At 35.5% G+C, this 20,443-nt stretch overlaps 1 protein-coding gene across 3 annotated transcripts in view; it reads left to right on the top strand.

Moving 5' to 3' along the window:
- Positions 1-20,443, top strand: part of OSBPL11 (oxysterol binding protein like 11) — a 92,076-nt gene that overhangs the window by 48,100 nt on the left and 23,533 nt on the right. For all 3 annotated transcript variants that reach the window (XM_025285303.3, XM_006078518.4, XM_025285309.3), the window contains 4 exons: positions 1,105-1,250; positions 6,900-7,040; positions 13,514-14,012; positions 16,827-17,013. In XM_025285303.3, coding sequence (XP_025141088.1) covers positions 1,105-1,250; positions 6,900-7,040; positions 13,514-14,012; positions 16,827-17,013 — 973 coding nt within the window. The remainder of the gene's footprint in view (positions 1-1,104; positions 1,251-6,899; positions 7,041-13,513; positions 14,013-16,826; positions 17,014-20,443) is intronic.

The raw sequence follows: 20,443 nt of genomic DNA, 5'->3' as shown, positions 1-20,443 counted from the left end.
AATCTCTTAAATTCAGTGTTTATGTGCATCTTATTTCAAGAAGTAGGGGAATCTAGATGCTGATATTAAAAATAAACATATCAAAGTAGAAACAAAGAGCTTTCATTTCTTTGGAATTTTGAAACAGGCCCCATGAACTTATCCAGGGCATTCCCCCAATTGTGAATCCCCCTTAGTGAATCTGAACTAAGTGCCAAGGCAAGATGCTCTGGTAGCCTGGTAGGTACTTTGTAATTTATTCCTCTACTGAAGTCTAGGATTTTGTTATAGACTAAGTAAATTCCATACTCCTTTTAAATTTCTGGTGTAGTAGTCTGAGTATCCCTTAATGTAGCACTGTATAACCAAGCTTCTGTGAAACCTAGATCAGCCTCTGAAATCAAATGGAACATTTTCCATTATTGATTAGGCATAGAATCCACTTTGTTAAACTAGTTGAGGGTAATAAGAGACATTTGAGTCATTAACTGAGAAGATGACAAGTCTCTAAATGTGACCACTGTCTTTCATTAGGTCAGCTATTATTTATTCAGTAGAAGAACCTTTCAGTTTAAAAGTATATGGAGCCTTTTTATATGATTGGGAAAAAAAACCATAATGGACATGGATCTGCAATTCTTAAATTAGATTGTGGGGTTATCTTGATTGGTTAGAAAATTGGTACTGAGAATAAGGTTCAACCCCAAATTGAAGTAGATTTTACTGTTTCACAATCCCAGGCTATTCCTGTAATTGTGATTTCCTCAAGTCTAACTGCATACTTCTTATCACTAGAGGGTCAAGATTCATGCAGAAAGGTCAACTATTGGGGTGAGAATACACTTAATGATTCAGATTTTCCCAGGAAGTGAGTTCACTCCTATTCAGGGTTGATTCACTTAAATGGTATCTGATTTCAAGTTGCAGGTTGCTCTGTTGTAAAATAACCAATCGTCATGCTCATGCTAATGAGATACAAGTCACTGTCTTGCAGAGTCTCTTAACAGGTTTTGAATTGCTTTTAGCCTTGTAGATGCAAAACAAAATCGTTTAATAAAATCCACATTTGCTGAACTTTCCAGATTATGAGCAAGTTTCAGCGAAAGTTTTCTCTTACTTCATCAGGAACGACAATCGAATGGTTAGAACCAAAGATACCATTATCAAACCACTATAAAAATGGAGCTGACCAGCCCTTTGCAACTGAGCAAAGTAAGCCAGTGGCAGTCCCAGAAGAGCAGTGTGTTGCAGAATCTGGACTATTAGCAAGGGTAAGGTAATACGAAAATACAGTTTTGGAGTAAAAATTAGGAATTGCTGAAAAGCACCTTTTCATTGTCAGGATGTGCATACTCTAGAGAGCTCACTCTAAGAGTTGTTCTACTTTGAACTGCATTGGCTTTGGAAGGGCTCTATTGTGTAAAACTTGTACATACTGTGTTTTCCAGGTTAAATTATGTGTCCTTCTTAGTTTTAGTTTACTTTTGCTTTATATAAATGTATTTAAAATTTACATGTTTTTCTTTTTCTGGAAAACAGCTTTTCTAATGGAAGATTATTTGCATGATATTTATCTCATAGATTTCTTAATTTAACATTATTTAGTAGGTGTTTGCTATGAAGTTTAAAAGTTTGCTATTAAGGTTTTTTTTGATAGTAAGCACTGTACCAAACCAATTTTTAAAAGTGTTAGTCTACTTAAAATAGCACGCAGTCTTAGAGTTTAATATTTTAGTAAAGTAATGTTCATTGCACATTTCCCAGAAGCTAAACAGGCTCTCTTCTATTCTTAGTTCTACCTCTGTGACATATCATACTGGTTTTTTGCTTCTTGAGTTTATATATTTTATTTTTATGGTTATCATAATTACATAGATAGTTTTGTTTTAAGCTCTTTTTACTTGATACTTCTCATAAGTGTTTTTATATGTTATTCTGGCCTATATAATTAAAAATTTTAAAGGTTGAAGTAGGCTATTGAATGTCTAGGTTGTTATTTTTTTTTGTTCTTATAAATAATGCTCTATCATTTTGTCTACTGTTTTATTTTTTTTCTCCACTTTATTTAGACTATTTCTTAAGTTATTCCCAACTAAAATTACTGAGTCAAGAGTCAGGCGTGGTTTATGGTTATTTATATATTAGTAAATTACTTCTTGAAAGAAACATATAACACAGGGACTTCCAAAGCTGGCAAAGGTTTTGACTCAAGGAGGCAGGCAGTGGCAGCAGGGTGGCTGAGGAAGAAGAAAGAAAAAAATCCCTTTTTTCTTAGTTTCTTAACTAATTCATTTGTGAAGTCAAGCAGTTAGTAAGTATTCATTAAGTTATATTAGTGTATGACAAGTCCAATGTTAAGAATTAGAGGAGACACAAAAATAGAAGACCGTTCTTTCACTGGAGAGACTTAAAATCATTTAGAGTTCCTACTTACTGTGGGGAAGGCTTGCCTGATGCTGGTGAACCTGGGTCCTGTCATTTACTAACATGTGGGCCAACTCATTAACCATGCTTAACTTTCTCATTTGCAAAGTAGGGGTAATAATACATTATAAGTTGTTATTAAAATAAAGTAAATTTAGCAGAGCACCTAGTTTATGGAAAATGACCCCAGGGTTGTTGGGTTTTACAAATCCAGATGGCCATTCATGTCGCATTCTTTGTGGAATAATTATTCCTGGAACTCTGCTACACAGAATACAGTGTAAAGTCAGGCAGAAAAATTTAGTCTTACTGTGACAGATACTGAGATCATGAGCATGAGGAGGGATGCAAAATGTATAAGAAGATTGGTATATCATATGACTTGGAATTGAAGTGTGGATAGAAGTCTGTGGAAGTAGGAATGAAGACATGAACAGGTAATATGCATTTCAAATAAAAAATCAGTTGAACTTGTGATTGACTGGATATAGGGTTGGATCACAAATGACTTCCAAGTTTTTGAGCCTAAATTGAGATTAAAATTCACAAAACCTAGCAAAATTAGAAAGAAAGCTTTTTAAGAGAAAAGGTTTAGTATAGTTTATAAACATGTTGAATTTTATGTGGGAAGAGGATGTATGATTGTTAATGTACATGAAAAACAGTTTGGAAATGATGAAACCAAAGCTTTGCAGAGATCAGGACTATAATTTTTTGTGAAAAATTACAAACAATAGGTCATATACTCCACAACATTTTTATTCTTCTAAATGAGAATACAAAACATGTTGGAGATCAGGATAGAAACATGGTAGAGATGGGCACAGAGATGTGGGGGAGAGGATTGTTGAATTTCCAAACCCTTTGAAATGAGTAGCCTAGTGTATGACCCAGTGCAAACAGAAAAAACTCTAATTGCATAGATTCTTTTTTTTCAGTTAACAAAAGATTTTAGACTCCACTCAAGCTTTCCTGGTGGCTCAGCTGGTAAAGAATCTGCAATGCGGGAGACCCGGGTTTGATCCCTGGGTTGGGAAGATCCTCTGAAGAAGGGAAAGGCTACCCATTCCAGTATTCTGGCCTGAAGAATTCCATGGACTGTATAGTCCATGGGGTCACAAAGAGTCAGACACAACTGAGCAACTTTCACTTTCAAGCATACAAGAATAGACCTGAATTGTTTGAAAATTTCACATATGCCTTTTTTGGAATATAAGTGTCAGTGCAAGCTGGAAACATGTATTATAGTGGTGGAAATGTTGCCTTCAGGTGATAGAGAAGATAAATGCTAGAGGCTAGAATGAAGCCCACAGTTCCTTAGTGCCCAAGTCAGAAATCAGGAAAACAAAAAATGGCGTTGGTATGAGTTTTGTGGAATTTCCTTTTGCCATGCAATCTCCAGATATTATGAATACCTAGAAACTCAACTGCTTTTGCCACTGTATTTACTAGTCATTCTGAGTTTGTAGGGATTTTATACATTTGAGCAGTTTGTTTGAATTTTGGTAATGCCTTTTTTTTTTTAACCTTAAGCTTTTGTTTGAGAAAGGCGTGATCTCTAAGAAGAGGCATTTGAAAAAGAAAAGAGAGCTTCCAGAATCTTCCATTCATATCATACTTTAGAATCAGTATTTATTTGTGAATGTAATTCCTTTTTTTTTCCATTAAGTGTTTGACTATTTTTATAAAGATAACAAAAATATGTTCTTTAGCTTTTCTGTCAAATTTGTTTTATCTCTTTAGTTTAATACTATTTTCATTAAACTACACAATAAACTTTGGGTATAACTGTGTATAATAATGTTAAGGATATATTTGCATTATTAATCTGTGTCCTAGGTTCTGACCTCAAATGTAATAGTACCTTTCAGAAGCTGAAAGACATTATTTAATCAAGATCTGTATTTTTCCCCCCTCGACATTTCTCAAATGAAATATAGAAAGAGGAATGATCAGTTTTTTTCTCTGATTTATAATAAGTATACATTCACAAATAAACTATATTATGCAACTGACTTAGAGTAGATTACAGGAAGTACTTCCTGACAGACTTACTAGCCATAGAAAAGGGAAATTGAGAAATTCACCTTTGGGAATCTCTCCTTAAGGTCATAAAAACAAATAATTGTGGTATATACAAGCAATTGTTGTATTTGGTCTCTGAAGAAATGAACTGGACTCAGTTCAGTTCAGTTGCCTGAGTCGTGTCTGACTCTTTGTGACCCCATGGACTGTGGCACACCAGGCTTCCCTCTCCATCACCAACTCCTGAAGCTCACTCAAACTCATGTCCATCGAGTCGGTGATGCCATCCAGCCATCTCATTCTGTGTCGTCCCCTCCTCCTCCTGCATCAGGGTCTTTTTCAGTCTTTCCCAGCATCAGGGTCTTTTTCAGTGAGTCAGTTCTTCACATCAGGTGGCCAAAGTATTAGAGTTTCCACTTCAGCATCAGTTCTTCCAATGAGTATTCAAGACTGATTTCCTTTAGGATTGATTGGTTTGATCTCCTTGCAGTCCAAAGGACTCTTAAGAGTTTTCTCCAACACCACAGTTCAAAAGCACCAATTCTTCGGTGCTCAGCTTTCTTTATAGTCCAACTCTCACATCCACATGTGTGACACTGGAAAAACCATAGCTTTGACTAGACGGACCTTTGTTGGCAGAGTAATGTCTCTGCTTTTTAATATGCTCTCTAGGTTGGTCATAGCTTTTCTTCCAAGGAGCAAACATCTTCTAATTTCATGGCTGCAGTCACCATCTGCAGTGATTTTGGAGGCCCAAAAAATAAAGTCTGGCACTGTTTCCATTGTTTCCCCATCTATTTGCAATAAAGTGATGGGACCGGATGCCATGATCTTCGTTTTCTGAATGTTGAGTTTTAAGCCAACTTTTTCACTCTCCTCTTTCACTTTCATCAAGAGGCTCTTTAGTTCTTCTTTGCTTTCTGAACTGGACTATTAATTGGTCAGAATCTGATATAATAAGGATTTTACTGATAGAAGGGATGATAGAAAGGAAGAAGAAAAAAGAGAACAAAGGCAAAGGAATGACCAGAAATTCATTATTTTTCATCTCTATCACCAAGTTTTATATTTTGTTTTTAATATTTTAAGAATATTAAGTTCTTGATTTTATGCCTGATTAGGATTGGTTTTCTTTGTCTAGCTACAGAGAACAGATGGGCTTCTTGTTTGATAGGATTTGTTTATGGGAATAGAAAATTAAAAGCAGAGACATTAACAGAATCATTTCTTTTTTAAAACCCTCATAACTTAAAATTTAACACATTACCAAAGATAATATACTCATGAAAGCTCTCTTGCACAAAGGTAACGAAAAGAGGTACTCCTGAGAAAGATCGTATTCCATCCCCACATAAACATGGAAAGTGACATCCAATAAAATTATTTAGAATTTTGGGATTTGAAACTGTTACTTGTTGTTTAAATAAAAATAAGAGATTAGATTTCTGTGACTTCTCTGGTGGTCGGTCCAGTGGTAAAGAATCCATCTGCCAATACAGGGAGCACAAATTTGATCCCTGGTCAAGGAAGATTCCACATGCCACAGGGCAGATAAGCCTTTGTGCCACAACTACTGAGCCAGTGAGCTGCACCTACTGAGCCAGTGAACTACAACTGCTGAAGCCCACGTGCTCTTGAGCCTGTGCTCTGCAATAGGAGAAGTCACTTAAATGAGAAACTCATGCACCACAAATAGAGGGTAACCTCCTCTTGCCACAACTAAAGAAAGCCCATGTGCAGCAACAAAGACTCAGCACAGCCAAAATTAACAAATAAACCTAATTTAAAAAATGAAATGAAATTAGATTTCTTTTAAGCAGTTATTTGGAGGAGGAGGGTAAACAATTTTGGCTTTTCAAGGGATTGTTTTATTGATTGATTGAAAAACTGTACAGAGAATGTTTTGTAGTCTTAAGACTGCATAACCAACTACAGGGTTTCCATACCTGCACCTAGAATTCTCTTCATCCCCACAGTTTTTTCCTGACAACTCCAAGGATGAGTAAATATCTAAATACAGATTACAGAAGTTAGACTTGATATGTATAGTCACTTTAAAATTTTACTTTTACAGTATTAGCTTAAAAATGGGGCAAATATTTAATTCTCAAAACATCTTGAATTATTGATAGTAGTAGGGCCCCTAGGCAGGTGGAGAAAGCCTTCAAAGCCTAAGTTTCAGATGAGACATTTTTCATTCTTCCTGAAAAATCCTATTTTCACAAAGTATATGTATTTTATGTGTGATGCATATGACGAAACAACAGTATGTCCAATGTCAGTGATAATGCATTCTTTGAAGCAAATCTATTCCATGGCCAAATGATGTAAGTTGTATTTTCAGAAAGATTTTTGCCTGCTCTCAGTTTCGTTTAGGCCCAATATGTCATCATCTGATGTTTATACTTTTATTCTTAGTGCATATTGATATGCACTTGTAACAATAGACTTTTGCTTTATTTTGCATCAAGGAACCTGAAGAAATAAATGCAGATGATGAGGTGGAGGATACTTGTGACAACAAGGAGGATGACCTGGGAGCTGTGGAAGAACAACGCAGTGTTATTCTACATCTCTTATCACAGCTCAAGCTGGGCATGGACTTAACAAGAGTAAGTAATGGGATAAACAGTCTATGAAGATCATTTGGTCAGGACTATACCTATAATTGTTAATGCTGTCAGGGCTTTTTAATCTTTATGAGTTGGTTTCTTTTTCTCCTGATCAACATTTCTTATTTTCATTAAAAATGTGATGGTTTTTTTGTGCAGATTAAGTCACATGGCAACTAAAGACCTATAGTCTTGTTTTTGTGCAAAATAAAAGAGTCCATTGGAATACAGAATTGGAAAATCTAAAGAAAAGGATTTAATCCCATAAAACTATTAAAGTCATTGATCCTGCTGCTTTATTCTTATTTCCCATGTTTGATAGTACATTTTGGGTATTATCTGTAACAGAGGTCAGCAAACATTTTCTGTAAAGTATCAGATAGTAGATGTTTTTAGCTATGTGGGCATAGATCTCTGAGGTAGCTGTAGTTGATTCTTGAACAGTGTAGGGGTTAGGGACACTAGGCCCTCATGCAGTTGAAAATCCACATATAATTTTTGAAATCCCTAAAACTTAGGTACTAATTTATTTACTGGAAGCCTTACCAATAACAAAAATACTCAGCACAACTTTTGTTTATATGTATTACTAATACTAGACATCAAAAATGAAAAGAACATGAAAAATATTCATGTTTATTTACAGGTATAATAATTTATGCATTGATAATGATGAAGCAGCAACATGATTGTTTTATGGTATCCTAGTGTAATAAGCTTCATGGTAGCCTAGCCTATATACTAATGAATATTGTTATAAAATTTTTGTGACGTACAGTATTACAGTCATATTCATGATACAATATAGGAAACATTGTTCAATTTTTGAAAATCCCACATACCTGTGATAATACACAGTTTCTTGCCTTATGAGAGAGGTATGATAGTTATGGTAATATAATTCTTTGAAAGCAAAGTTATGAAACAGTAATAAAACTAACATATTCATTTTATATTATGTATTACTCCCCTTAAGCCTGTGTAAGGGTGGACTATCCACCTCAGTACAAGTCTTGCACATGATGTTCTACATGTATATTTTGTATATTTATTGGAAAAAAAAATCCATGTATGAGTAGACCTGCATTTCAAACCCATATTGTTTAAGGATCAGCAGTATTCAACTCAGCCTTTGTAAAAGCAGCCAGGATAATACTGGGTTAACCAAAAAGTTCATTTGGGTTTTTCTGTGTAATACCTTACAAGCAAGCAAGTAAGCAAGTGAAGTCGCTCAGTCGTGTCCAACTCTTTGCGACCCCATGGACTGTAGCCTCTGTGGGATTTTCTAGGCAATAGTACTGGAGTGGATTGCCATTTCCTTCTCCAGGGGATCTTCCCAACCCAGGGATCGAACGCGGGTCTCCTGCATTGTAGACAGATGCTTTACCATCCGAGCCACCAGGGAAGTCTGTGACACCTTACAGAACAAACCTTTTGGCCAACCCAATATGTTGGATTGGAATGGGTGTATTTCCACACAAAACTATTACACAAACAGGAGGCCAGATTTGACCTGAAGGCCATAGTTTGCACACCCCTGGTCTGAAGGCTTGCTACTTTAAAAATGTGGCATGAACTAATTTGATGGTGGAAGTCCTTTTACTGTGTGCTGTGCTTAGTTGCTTAGTTGTGTCCGACTCTCTGTGACCACATGGACTGTAGCCTGCCAGGCTCCTCTGTCCATGGGGATTCACCAGGCAAGAATACTTGAGTGGGTTGCCATGCCCTCCTCCAGGGGATCTTCTTAACCAGGGACTGAACCCAGGTCTCCCACATTGCAGGTGGATTCCTACCATCTGAGCCACCAGGGAAGCCCAAGAATGCTGGAGTAGGTAGCCTATCCCTTCTCCAGGGGAACTTCCTGACCCAGGAATCGAACCAGGATCTCCTGCATTGCAGGTGAATTCTTTACCAGCTGAGCTACCAGGGAAGCCCCCTTTAACTATATATGTGTATATCAAATCACTACAATGTACACTTTAAATAACTTATGATTTTATTTGTCAGTTATGCCTTAGAACTGAAAGAAGAAAAAAAATCTGAAAGTCAGTATCATCACCATCACCTGAGAACTTGTTAGAAATGTATAATCTCAGCCCCAATCTCAAAGTTAGAGAAACAGAATCTGTGTTTCAATAAATATGTATATATACATTAAAGTTTGAGAAGCACTGATGTATAATTTTTAATTTTAGGCCCATCTTCTCCATTCCCAGTTTATCTAATGAGTGTGCCTTAATTTGTTTTAACAAGTAATCCATGACGTTGATTTAGAAAGTCAATGAGGTTCAAAACCTATGTATGTTAGACATTACTTACTGTGGAATTATATATTTTGAATCACTATTAACGCTACTTTGCGTTAGTTTGGAATTTCAAAATTGACTTCAGGATGTATATTTCGAATTGAGATTTTCAATGCCTGTGAGGTAACAAAAGTATAAATTAAAAGGTTGTTTGATTCCAGTGAATTACTTACCTGAAAATGTAACTTAAAAGCATTTTGCTTCTAACATTCACTTTGAAGTATTTCAAAATCAAAAAACATATTTCTCTACTTAGATTTATAGTAATTATAAGAAAGTTTGTAAGTTGGTTAAGTTAATAACCTACTAAGAAGCAGATATTTTAGAAATAAAGAAAGCCATCTAACAATTCATCTTTCATCTAATCTTAGTATTTCAACTGGGTATCATTTTTATTCTAGAAATATTTTTGTATTAGTGGTTCAGAAAACAGTAGTTTTAAAATTGGTTAAAATGAGCAGTAGGTATAGAGTTTATTTGGTTATTGTGGTGTTTACTGTCTTCTAGTAAATTTAGGTTTGTAAGTCATAAGAACAATGTTGGAGTTTATGAGGTATTCAGTTCAGTTCAGTTCAGTCGCTCAGTCGTGTCCGACTCTTTGCAACCCCATGAATCACAGCACACCAGGCCTCCCTGTTCATCACCAACTCCCGGAGTTTACCCAAACTCATGTCCATCAAGTTGGTGATGCCATCCAGCCATCTCATCCTCTGTCGTCCCCTTCTCCTCCTGCCCCCAATCCCTCCCAGCATCAGGGTCTTTTCCAGTGAGTCAACTCTTTCCGTGAGGTGGCCAAAGTATTGGAGTTTCAGCTTCAGCATCAGTCCTTCCAATGAACACCCAGGACCAATCTCCTTTAGGATGGACTGGTTGGATCTCCTTGCAGTCCAAGGGACTCTCAAGAGTCTTCTCCAACACCACAGTTCAAAAGCATCAATTCTTCGGCGCTCAGCTTTCTTCACAGTCCAACTGTCACATCCCTACACGACCACTGGAAAATCCATAGCCTTAACTAGACAGACATTTGTTGGCAAAGTAATGTCTCTGCTTTTCAATATGCTATCTAGGTTGGTCATAACTTTCCTTCCAAGGAGTAAGCGTCTTTTAATTTCATGGCTGCAGTCACCATCTGCAGTGATTTTGGAGCCCCAAAAAATAAAGTCTGACACTGTTTCCCCATCTATTTCCCATGAAGTGATGTCAGGCCACCGTATATTCCAGACACTGTTCTAGGTACTGTGACTACAGCAACAAAGAAGGTCCTTACTTGCATATTGTAAATAAGTAATAGCCATTTCCTCCATTATTTTGTTCTTTTAAAAATAGTGTCATGAATTTAGTATAAACTTCTCAAAGAAAGTTTTTGAAAAATGAAAGGAAAAAATCTATAATTCTACCATCCTAACACAAATGTTACTTTTTGTGATTTCTTTTCAGTTTTTCTTTATATAATTATATTTTATATCCAATTTTATAACATTTCCATTTTTTCAGTTAATATCTTTTCTTTGTGAAGTGTATTATACATATAGAAGACTGGCTTAGAGTGCATAGAAACAGTTCAGAAAACAATGGTAAAACAAATACCTGTGTACTCACCTCTGATTAAGTTACAGAACATTGCCAGATCTTGGAAGCTCTCTGACTGCCCCTTCCAGCTGTAGTCCTCTGTTTTCTCCTGAATGTAACAACTTAACTTGTCTTTTGTGTTAATCATTCCCCTACTTTCATTTATAGTTTTACCACCTATATATGTACCCTGTAACAGTGTTACTTAGAGGAAAGTGAATAGTGAGTACAATCTTGGCTGTATATTTTCTTTATATTTCTTAGGAGAGGTATTCTTAGAGATCTGATGTTTCTTGGATTTCTGCTCATGTTTAAGTATAGAGGAACTAAAAACCTGATTTTAAGTTTTGAACATGTGAGTGGAGCCTGTGCTTTTCAACATTGAGTAATCTGAATTTGTTGGGGAACCTGATGTTAGTATCATTAGATTTTTCCTCTATGGTTAGTCAAGTTCCCCTAGAAGAAAATTCTTCTAACTTCTTGCTTGGTAGGTAAAGCAAGTAGGAGTTAGGAAGGAGAAGAGGGCTAGGTGGGAAATTGTCTTAATATCAATCATTTAATTTATAGAGGGTTACTTTGTACCCTTTTATCATATCATTTAACTAGACCCAGAGTATTCTTGGGCATCTCTGAGGCTCAGCTAGTTAAGAATCCACTTGCAATGTGGGAGACCTGGGTTCGATCCCTGGGCTGGGATCTCCTGGAGAAGGGCATAGCTTCTTCTCCAAACCCATTCCAGTATTCTTGCCTGGACAATCCCCACAGATCGAGGAATCTGGTGGGCTACAGTCCACGGGGTTGCAAAGAACTGGACACAACTGAACTGATTAAGCACAGTACAGAGTAAAAAACATAGACTGTTTTAATTTTATTTTCACATTTCTTACTTCCTAAGACTAGATTCTTCGAAGAATCATTATTAGGCTAAATGGATATGAAATCTTCAGGCTCTTGAAAAAATGTTGCCAGATTGTTTTGTCACAGAGTTGAACCAATTTCAGTGCTTCTCCAATTCTGCTTTAAATAAAATATTTAATCTTCCTTCTATTTACCTGGCTTTAAGTATCAAAAGGTCTTTTCTTAGAATTCATCTTCTTGAGGTTAAAATTAAATGTAAATTACCATTCTCTTCCCTTATGTCTTTCCCCTTATGATACTTTTATCCAATCTAGGAATTTGAAGTGGTTGTTTTTTTTTTTTTTTTAGTTGACCCTCTTTAAGTCCTGAATTGATTGTTTGACCTTAACCATTTGGAAAGGCTATTTCCTTTTAAGCATGCTTATATTTTTAAATTTATTTTTAATTGAAGAATAATTGATTCATAACATTGTGCTTGCTCCTGCCATACATTAACATGAATCAGTCATAGGTACACATAATGTTCCCTCCCTCTTGAACCTTCTTCCCACCTCCCTCCCCATCCCACCCCTCTAGATTGTTGCTGCTGCTGCTGCTGCTAAGTCACTTCAGTTGTGTCCGACTCTGTGCGACCCCATAGACGGCAGCCCACCAGGCTCCCCCGTCCCTAGGATTCTCCAGGCAAGAACGCTGGAGTGGGTTGCCATTTCCTTCTCCAATGCAGGAGAGTGGAAAAAATAAAGTGAAGTCGCTTAGTTGTGTCCGACTCCTAGTGACCCCATGGACTGCAGCCCACCAGGCCCCTCCGTCCATAGGATTTTCCAGGCAAGAGTACTGGAGTGGGGTGCCATTGCCTTCTCCGCTCTAGATTGTTACATACAGCAAATTCCCATTGACTATCTATTTTACATATGGTAGTATATATGTTTCCTTGCTATTGTCTCCATTAGTCCCACCCTCTTCTTCCATTCTGTGTCCATAAGTCTCTTCTTTATGTCTGCATATCCACTGCTGCCCAGTGAATAGGTTCATCAGCATCATCTTTCTAGATTCCATGTATATGCATTAATATACCATGTTTGTCTTTCTGACTTACTTCACTCTGTATAATAAGCTCTGGGTTCGTCTTCCTCATTAGAACGGACTCACATGCATCCCTTTTTATGGCTGAGTAATATTCCATTGCATATATGTACCACAACTTCTTTATCCATTCATCTGTTGATAGACATCTAGGTTGCTTCCATGTCCTAGCTCTTGTAAATAGTGTTGCAATGCACATTGGGGTATGTGTGTCTTTTTCAATTTTGATTTCCTCAAAGTATAACACGCTTATTTTTTACTGAGACAAATTACTTTTCTTTTGTGACTCTGCTTTTAATACCCATCTAGAATGAAATATTTTCAGGGAGATAAGAATCATTCTCTACAGATGTATCAGGTCTTTGAGAAGACTTCTAATTAGGAATATAAAGACCAAAATAAAGAAACAGACTTGAAAGAAACAGAAGTCTCATAGGAGAATAGAGGACCAGACTAGGAAGGTCCTTACCTTTATCTTCTAACCCTTCTCTTGAATTTTAATTTTTCCTATCATGTTTTAATTTTTTCTGAATTTTCTTTTTCAGAAAGCATTCTTGTTTCATGTGTATAATATCATCTCAATTCTCTGAAAGTATTTATTACTGTTTTTTTGTACTTCCCTCTTTGGTTGATTTGTTGTTGTTATTGTTGTTTTAGGTGGTGCTTCCTACGTTTATCCTAGAGAAGCGATCCTTGTTGGAAATGTATGCAGACTTTATGTCTCATCCAGACCTATTTATAGCCATCACTAATGGAGCTACAGCTGAGGACAGGATGATTCGTTTTGTTGAGTACTACCTTACTTCATTTCACGAAGGCCGTAAGGGAGCCATTGCTAAGAAACCATACAATCCTATCATTGGAGAAACGTTTCACTGTTCCTGGAGGATGCCCAAAAGTGAGGTAGCATCCAGTGTCATTAACAGCTCTTCTACCCAGGCCATCACAAATCATGTACCTCCATCAGAGGAGGCTTTGAACCAGATGGGTTCAGACTGTTACACAGTCAGATTTGTTGCCGAGCAGGTTTCCCATCATCCTCCAGTCTCAGGATTTTATGCCGAATGTGCAGAGAGGAAGATATGTGTAAATGCACATGTCTGGACTAAGAGCAAATTCTTAGGCATGTCAATAGGCGTGACAATGGTTGGGGAAGGTAAGTAGAAAAAATTATTCTCCAATTTTTCATATCAAACTATAGCCTTAGATTGGGGGAAGCTAGATAAATATTAATTGTAAATTTGAACTGTATGTGTACTACTTTTTCCCCCAATTCCTAGTATGTTTTAGAATGTTGGTAGAGGGGAGAGGGTGAATCTATCAACAAATAAAAATTTTTTTTGCAATTTTTTTCCTGATTTTAAATGTAAATTATTTTTATTATAGAAAATTTAGTAAACTTAGAAAAGTGTCAAGGTGAAAAAGTATGTCTAATCCCTTCATTCAGAGATAGATAAATTTAGCTAGTATTTTGTATTTTTTCTATGTGTGTGTGTTCATACTTTCAGTTTTATAAAATTAGGATTCTCTCTATGTAGTTGTGTCCTCCTTTTTTGCAGTGAATATTTTCTCAAGTTATTGATAATGCTTTAAAACATAAAACATGTTTTTATTATAAATAGCACCCAAGAAATATTTTCTAGGGAAATCTATGTCTGTATCTTTTATATATCATAGGAAATATTAATGAAATATTTTAAAATATACTGCCAAACTTTAAATCTATTCCAGCACAAATGATTATAACAATTAAAAGAAATTGTTTTTAAAAGGAATTGTTTTCTTTTAATTTCTTTTAACAATTAAAAGAAGCTCTGTGTTTTTTGGCTAAGAATACAAAAAACAGATTAACAACAACAGACAAGTCTCCACAGAAATCATTGCAGAGTTAATGAAAATATAATGGCAGAAAAAAACTCTGCTATTTTAATGTCAAAGGAACGCTCCTATGCATGAGAAAATTTGTTTTAAATATAAACTGACACTGTAAGCATGGTGTAGTTAAGCCTGTGACCCTAACATTTTGAGATTGTGTTGTTTTAGCCCTGAAGAAAATATTTTATTCTCCTTACAAGCATTCCTCATCTTTAACACCTTTTGTGCTATGAGTCAGTTTATAGTAAGATATTGTATTAGTTAAAAAGAAAAAAAAGAGTTGGCTAACTCTGTTATAAGGTCTATCACATTAACCTTAGGCTCTTCACAAAGCAGTTTACTTATTTTAGAGATGAAAAACCTGAAGTCTGATAGTGATGGAATATGTCCAGAATCATAGAAATTAAGGCATAGTCAGATTTAGACCCTCATTCTTTGGCACACTCTCCCCAAGGCCAGTTACTCTTACCAGTTCATGAGACAGATAGTATCTGGTAGCTTCTCCCACTCTAAGAAAGCATATACCTCAAGAAATGAGGAAAAGCATTAATATCTTACTCATGTGTTAAATGAGAAGGTTAGGTATTGATATTTTTTTATTATTATTTAAGTGCTGGTTGTATATTCATAGATTTGTCTTTTTAAAATTAAATTACCATTGACACCTTCAACAGAAGGTAAATTAGATCAGAGAATGGAACTTCTCACAATTTATTTTTCTTGTGTTAGCAGCTGTTTTTCTTTTAAAGTAGGAGGAAAATGTGTTTAATTATTAGATAAATGAGATTTTAGAATTCTTTGAATTTCAGTTATCCTAGCTAGTCGTATTTTCCTTTTCAATAATTACATATTTCTTGGACCTTAAATTCCATAATGAATGTTAACTTTTGTTAACTATATTCCTAGAAATAAAAGATCCTGAATCCAATTTATAAGGTCAAATGTTTTTAGAAAGGAACATGATTTCCTTTCCAACTTAGAATTAATCAAGTTATTATCAAATACTTGAATAACCAAATATATATATGTCTCTGACAGCTCCCATTATATATAAATATATTCAAAACCATGTTTCTTTTCATATGGCTCAATTTATTATTGCCCTGTGTGAAAACTACTAGGAACAATACAAAAAATAGTTGCTGTCGCTTTATGTAAAGTAGACTGATTTAGAATTCAATCTATTTGTCCTAAAAATTTGACTATATGAAAATATAATTTTTGCCCTTTTTTGTGAACATTAAGAACACAGTACTTCATGAGCATTTATTAAGAGAGAGATATCCTCAGAGTTCAAACTAGCAGTGCATATCCAGTTCAGTGTTTATTTTGATGGTGAACTAGGTAATGAGCTTAGGTTAGTAATGTAATTAGCTCAAGTCTCCTCAGTGTCTCTTAATCATCTGTGATAGATTGATTATTCATTAATGTAATTCCCTTTTTTTCCCTGTAACTCTCTTTCTTATATGTTTTTTAAAGTCATCTTTTAATATACTATCATTTAATATGGAACAAGCCCCATTAGAATATTGTTTGAAAACTGCCATTTCTAACTCTTGTAGTTTTGCCTTAAATATTTCAGAATTTGGCAAGCAAAATTACTATGATGACATTAGTTTATATCATAAAATAACTTTTTTCTGTCTTAATATGCATAGAATAAAATGACGAACTCCCCCCATGTTGTTTGAGATTAAGTTTTATGTTATGTTAGATATTTAGTTATTCTAAAAACTACTTTAAAAGTTATTAGTACTAGCTAAAGATCAGATCTTATGATGATACAGTCTAGCATGGACTTAAATTATGACTTGAGTTTTATTTTATTTTTAGAAGCATTAGAGGGAATTTTGTTCCATGAACCCAAAGGGATAATAAGGTCATTATGAAAGTAACCTTGATTAACTGTTACCATGAATTGTTGTCAAATGTAATTGTAAATGAATCCAATTTCATCCAAAACGAAAAGAAAATTAAGCAAAATTATGATGTTCCTTTACCAGGCAGAAGAAAATCCTAATATGGATTTTTCATAGCTATCTTTTTTTTGTTTGTTTTTTAAACATATTATCCACCTTCATGTTTTCACATTCAGGTATTCTCAGCCTACTGGAGCATGGAGAAGAGTATACGTTTTCTCTGCCTTGTGCATATGCCCGGTCAATTTTAACTGTTCCTTGGGTAGAACTGGGTGGCAAAGTCAATGTCAACTGTGCAAAAACTGGGTACTCAGCCAGCATCACTTTTCATACTAAGCCGTTTTATGGTGGCAAACTGCACCGGTAAGAATATTTTAGTGATATCGGGCCCTTATCAGTGTAATCTTGTATTATAACTCATTCAGTTTCTGCTTTGTTTTTTGTGAAATGAGGTTGGATTTCTTTCATGTTTATTTTTTTTAATATATTTCATCTTTGAAGGAATTCTGGAAATTATGATCTGATTTTAAAAATAGTGACAGATCTTTCTATTTTAATAAAGTAGAACTCCTAACAAATGGTACGTTGTTTCTGGTCCAATTTCTGCTTTTAAAGTGATTCAGATTTGGACCGAGACTTCGGTAGAGGTAATATTGCTACACATTAGGAAGAAAATATATCTACTAATCTATAAAGAATAATTCAAGAAGCACAATGATGGAAGTCAATATCTTCAGGCACCAATACTGAATAATGGCTTTGTTCTGATTCCATCTAGGAATGGGCCAGTTATCATACTCCTTTAATGGCTTGTTGGTCTCTTTAGCAGTTGTCCATATCACCCAACTACATGAAGACAAGTTTTCTAACAGGATCCTCAAAAGAATACTCCTTGTTTTAGCTTTTGATGTCTATTCTGATTATTCTGAAGTAGGGATAGTTTTCTTTACAGTTTGTATTAAAGAATAACATATAAAAGTATGTAAGTTGATTTTGGGCCCTTTCAAATAGTGTTTCTAGAACATTGGTGAATGCATGAATTTATGTTTGATAGCTATCTAGGAGTGGAATTGTTGGGTCATAGGGAATGAAAATTTGACTTTATTATTGCAAAAAGTTTTCTTACATGGTTATACCAGAATGCACTAGCTTCGGTCATGTATGAAACTTTCAGTGTGTATAGCTATTTTACGTCTTTACCAGACAGCTGGTACTGAACAGTCTTAGAAGTGGAAAGATTTATTGACTCCCAGGCATTGAATGGGCCTTAAAAAATACAAATTTCAAAATACTGAAGCACAGAATTAAAAAAAAAAAAATAACTCAAACAGAACCACTGGAGATTATCAAAACAGTTGTGCTTTATCCTCAGAGAAGGTATTATCATGGTTCACATTTTGTGGATGATTTCCTGCCTTTGCTTTATGTTTACTGGTGAACTTTCTCATTCATAACTTTCCTGGTGGCTCAGCTGGTAAAGAATCCACCTGCAATGTGGGAGACCTAGGTTCAATCCCTGGGTTGGGAAGATCTCTTGGAGAAGGGAACGGCTACCCACTCCAGTATTCTAGCCTGGAGAATCCGTGGACTGTATAGTCCATGGGGTCGCAAAGAGTTGGACACCACTGAACGACTTTTACTTTCACTTTCCCATTCATAATTCTTTTTTTGTTTCTAGTTGTGGCCTTTTCTGCCTAGAGAAGTTCCTTCAGCAATTATTGTAAAGCTGATTGGGTGGTACTGAATTCTCTTAGCCTTTGTTTTTCTGTAAAGCTCTGAACAAGAGCCTTGCTAGGTAGAGTTTTCTTGGGTATAGGTTTTTCCTTCTCATCACTTTAATATATTGAGCCTGCAGAGGTACAATATATCCTAGCTTGCAAAGCTTCTACTGGAAAAAATTAGCTGATAACCATATTGAGATTCCCTTGAGTGTTATTTGTTGCTTTTCATATTTTCTCTTTGTCTTTAATTTTTGTCAGTTTGATTAATATGTATCTCAGTGTGTTCCTCCTTGGGTTTATCCTGTATGGGACTCTGTGTTTCCTGGACTTGGGTCGTTATTTCCTTTCCCATATTAGGGAAGTTTTCTGTAATCTCTTCAAGTATTTTCTCAGGCCTTTTCTCTCTCTTCTCCTTCTGTGCTGTGCTGTGTTTAGTCACTGTCATATCCCACTCTTTGTGACCCCACCAGGCTCCTCTGTCCCTGGGGATTCTCCAGGCAAGAATACTGGAGTGGATTACCATGCCCTCGTCCGGGGGATCTTCCCAACCCAGGGATCGAACCCAGGTCTCCTGTATTGGAGGGGAACCAATTCTTTACCATCTGAACCACTAGGGAAGCCCTATTCTCTTCTGGGACCCTTCTCCTTCTGGGACCCCTATTATGCAGATGTTGGTGCATGTAATGTCCTAGAGGTCTCTTAAACTGTCTTCATTTCTTTTCATTATTTTATCTTTATTCTATTCTGCAGCAGTGATTTCCACTACTCTGTCTTCCAGCTCACTTATCTGTGCTTCTGCCTCATTTATTCTGCTATTGATTTCTTCTAGTGTATTTTTCATTTCAGTTATTATGTTGTTCAACTCTGTTTGTCCTTCGTGTCTTCCAGCTCTGTTAAACAATTCTTCTATCTTCTTATTCTGTGCCTCTCTTCTTTTTCTGAGGTCTTGGGTCATCTTTACTATCTTTACTCTGAATTCTTTTTTCAGTAGATTGCCTGTCTCCACATCACTTAGTTATTCTTCTGGGGTTTTTTTGTTTGTGTTTCTTTGGATACTTGGAGATTTTTTGATATAATAGTGATTCTGACAAGGGTGAGGTAATATCTTACTGTTTTTTGATTTGCATTTCTCTAATGGTTAGCAGTATTGAGCATCTTTTCATGTTCATGTTAGCCATCTGTATGCCATCTTTGGAAAACTGTCTATTTAGGTCTTTTGCCCACTTTTTGATTGGGTTGTTTGAGGTTTTTTTGATACTCAGTTGTATGAGGTGTTTGTGTATTTTGGATGTTAACCCCCCCCCCTTTTTATTGGAGGTTAATTGCTATACAGTGTTGTGGTGTCAACCCCTCATTGATCAAATCATTTTCAAATATTTCTCACGTTCCATAGTTTTTCTTTTCATTTTGTTGATGGTTTTGTTTGCTGTGCAAAAGCTTTTAAATTTAATTAGTTCCCATTCATTTATTTTTTCTTTTGTTTCTTGTACTAATCCAAGAAAATACTGCTACAAGTTATGATAAAAAGTGTTTCTCCTAAGTTCTTCTCTAGAAGTTTTATGGCTTTAGGTCTTTAAATCATTTTGAGTTTATTTTTGTATATAGTGTGAGGGAAATACAGTAAGTGTGAGTTTCTTTCTTCTTAAAGATACAGTCTTATCCACCCTGTCAAATTATAGCTTTTCCCAATGATGTTTTGATCTGCTACTGGTTAACTTCTGTATGAGCCCTTGGATTTGATATTTTTGGAGCTTTGTACAATTGATACTCCCTTTTTCCTCTAGGATAACCTTTCAGAAGTTTGAAAACAGCTGTTGTGCACTCTCTTCATGTTTGAGAGTTACACCTACATATTGGCTGTATGTATAGAATTTCTCCAGGGAGAAATCTTTAATATTATAAGGTTTTTAATAGTTATTGAAGACTTTCCTTTATTCATATTATTCAAGGTGGTGTTCTCCAGTGAATTCTCATGTTTTACAAGTGTTGCTCAATGAATAAAGAATTTCTCACATTCATTTAATTGAACTTGTATCTGCTCTATGAATTCTCTGGTACTCATCAAGAGTCTC

The sequence above is a fragment of the Bubalus bubalis genome, chromosome 1, assembly GCF_019923935.1.
Source record: "Bubalus bubalis isolate 160015118507 breed Murrah chromosome 1, NDDB_SH_1, whole genome shotgun sequence".
In the NCBI taxonomy this organism is placed as follows: Eukaryota; Metazoa; Chordata; class Mammalia; order Artiodactyla; family Bovidae; genus Bubalus; species Bubalus bubalis.
Note: the sequence above shows the minus strand (reverse complement) of the source record. Positions and strands in the feature narration are given on the sequence as shown.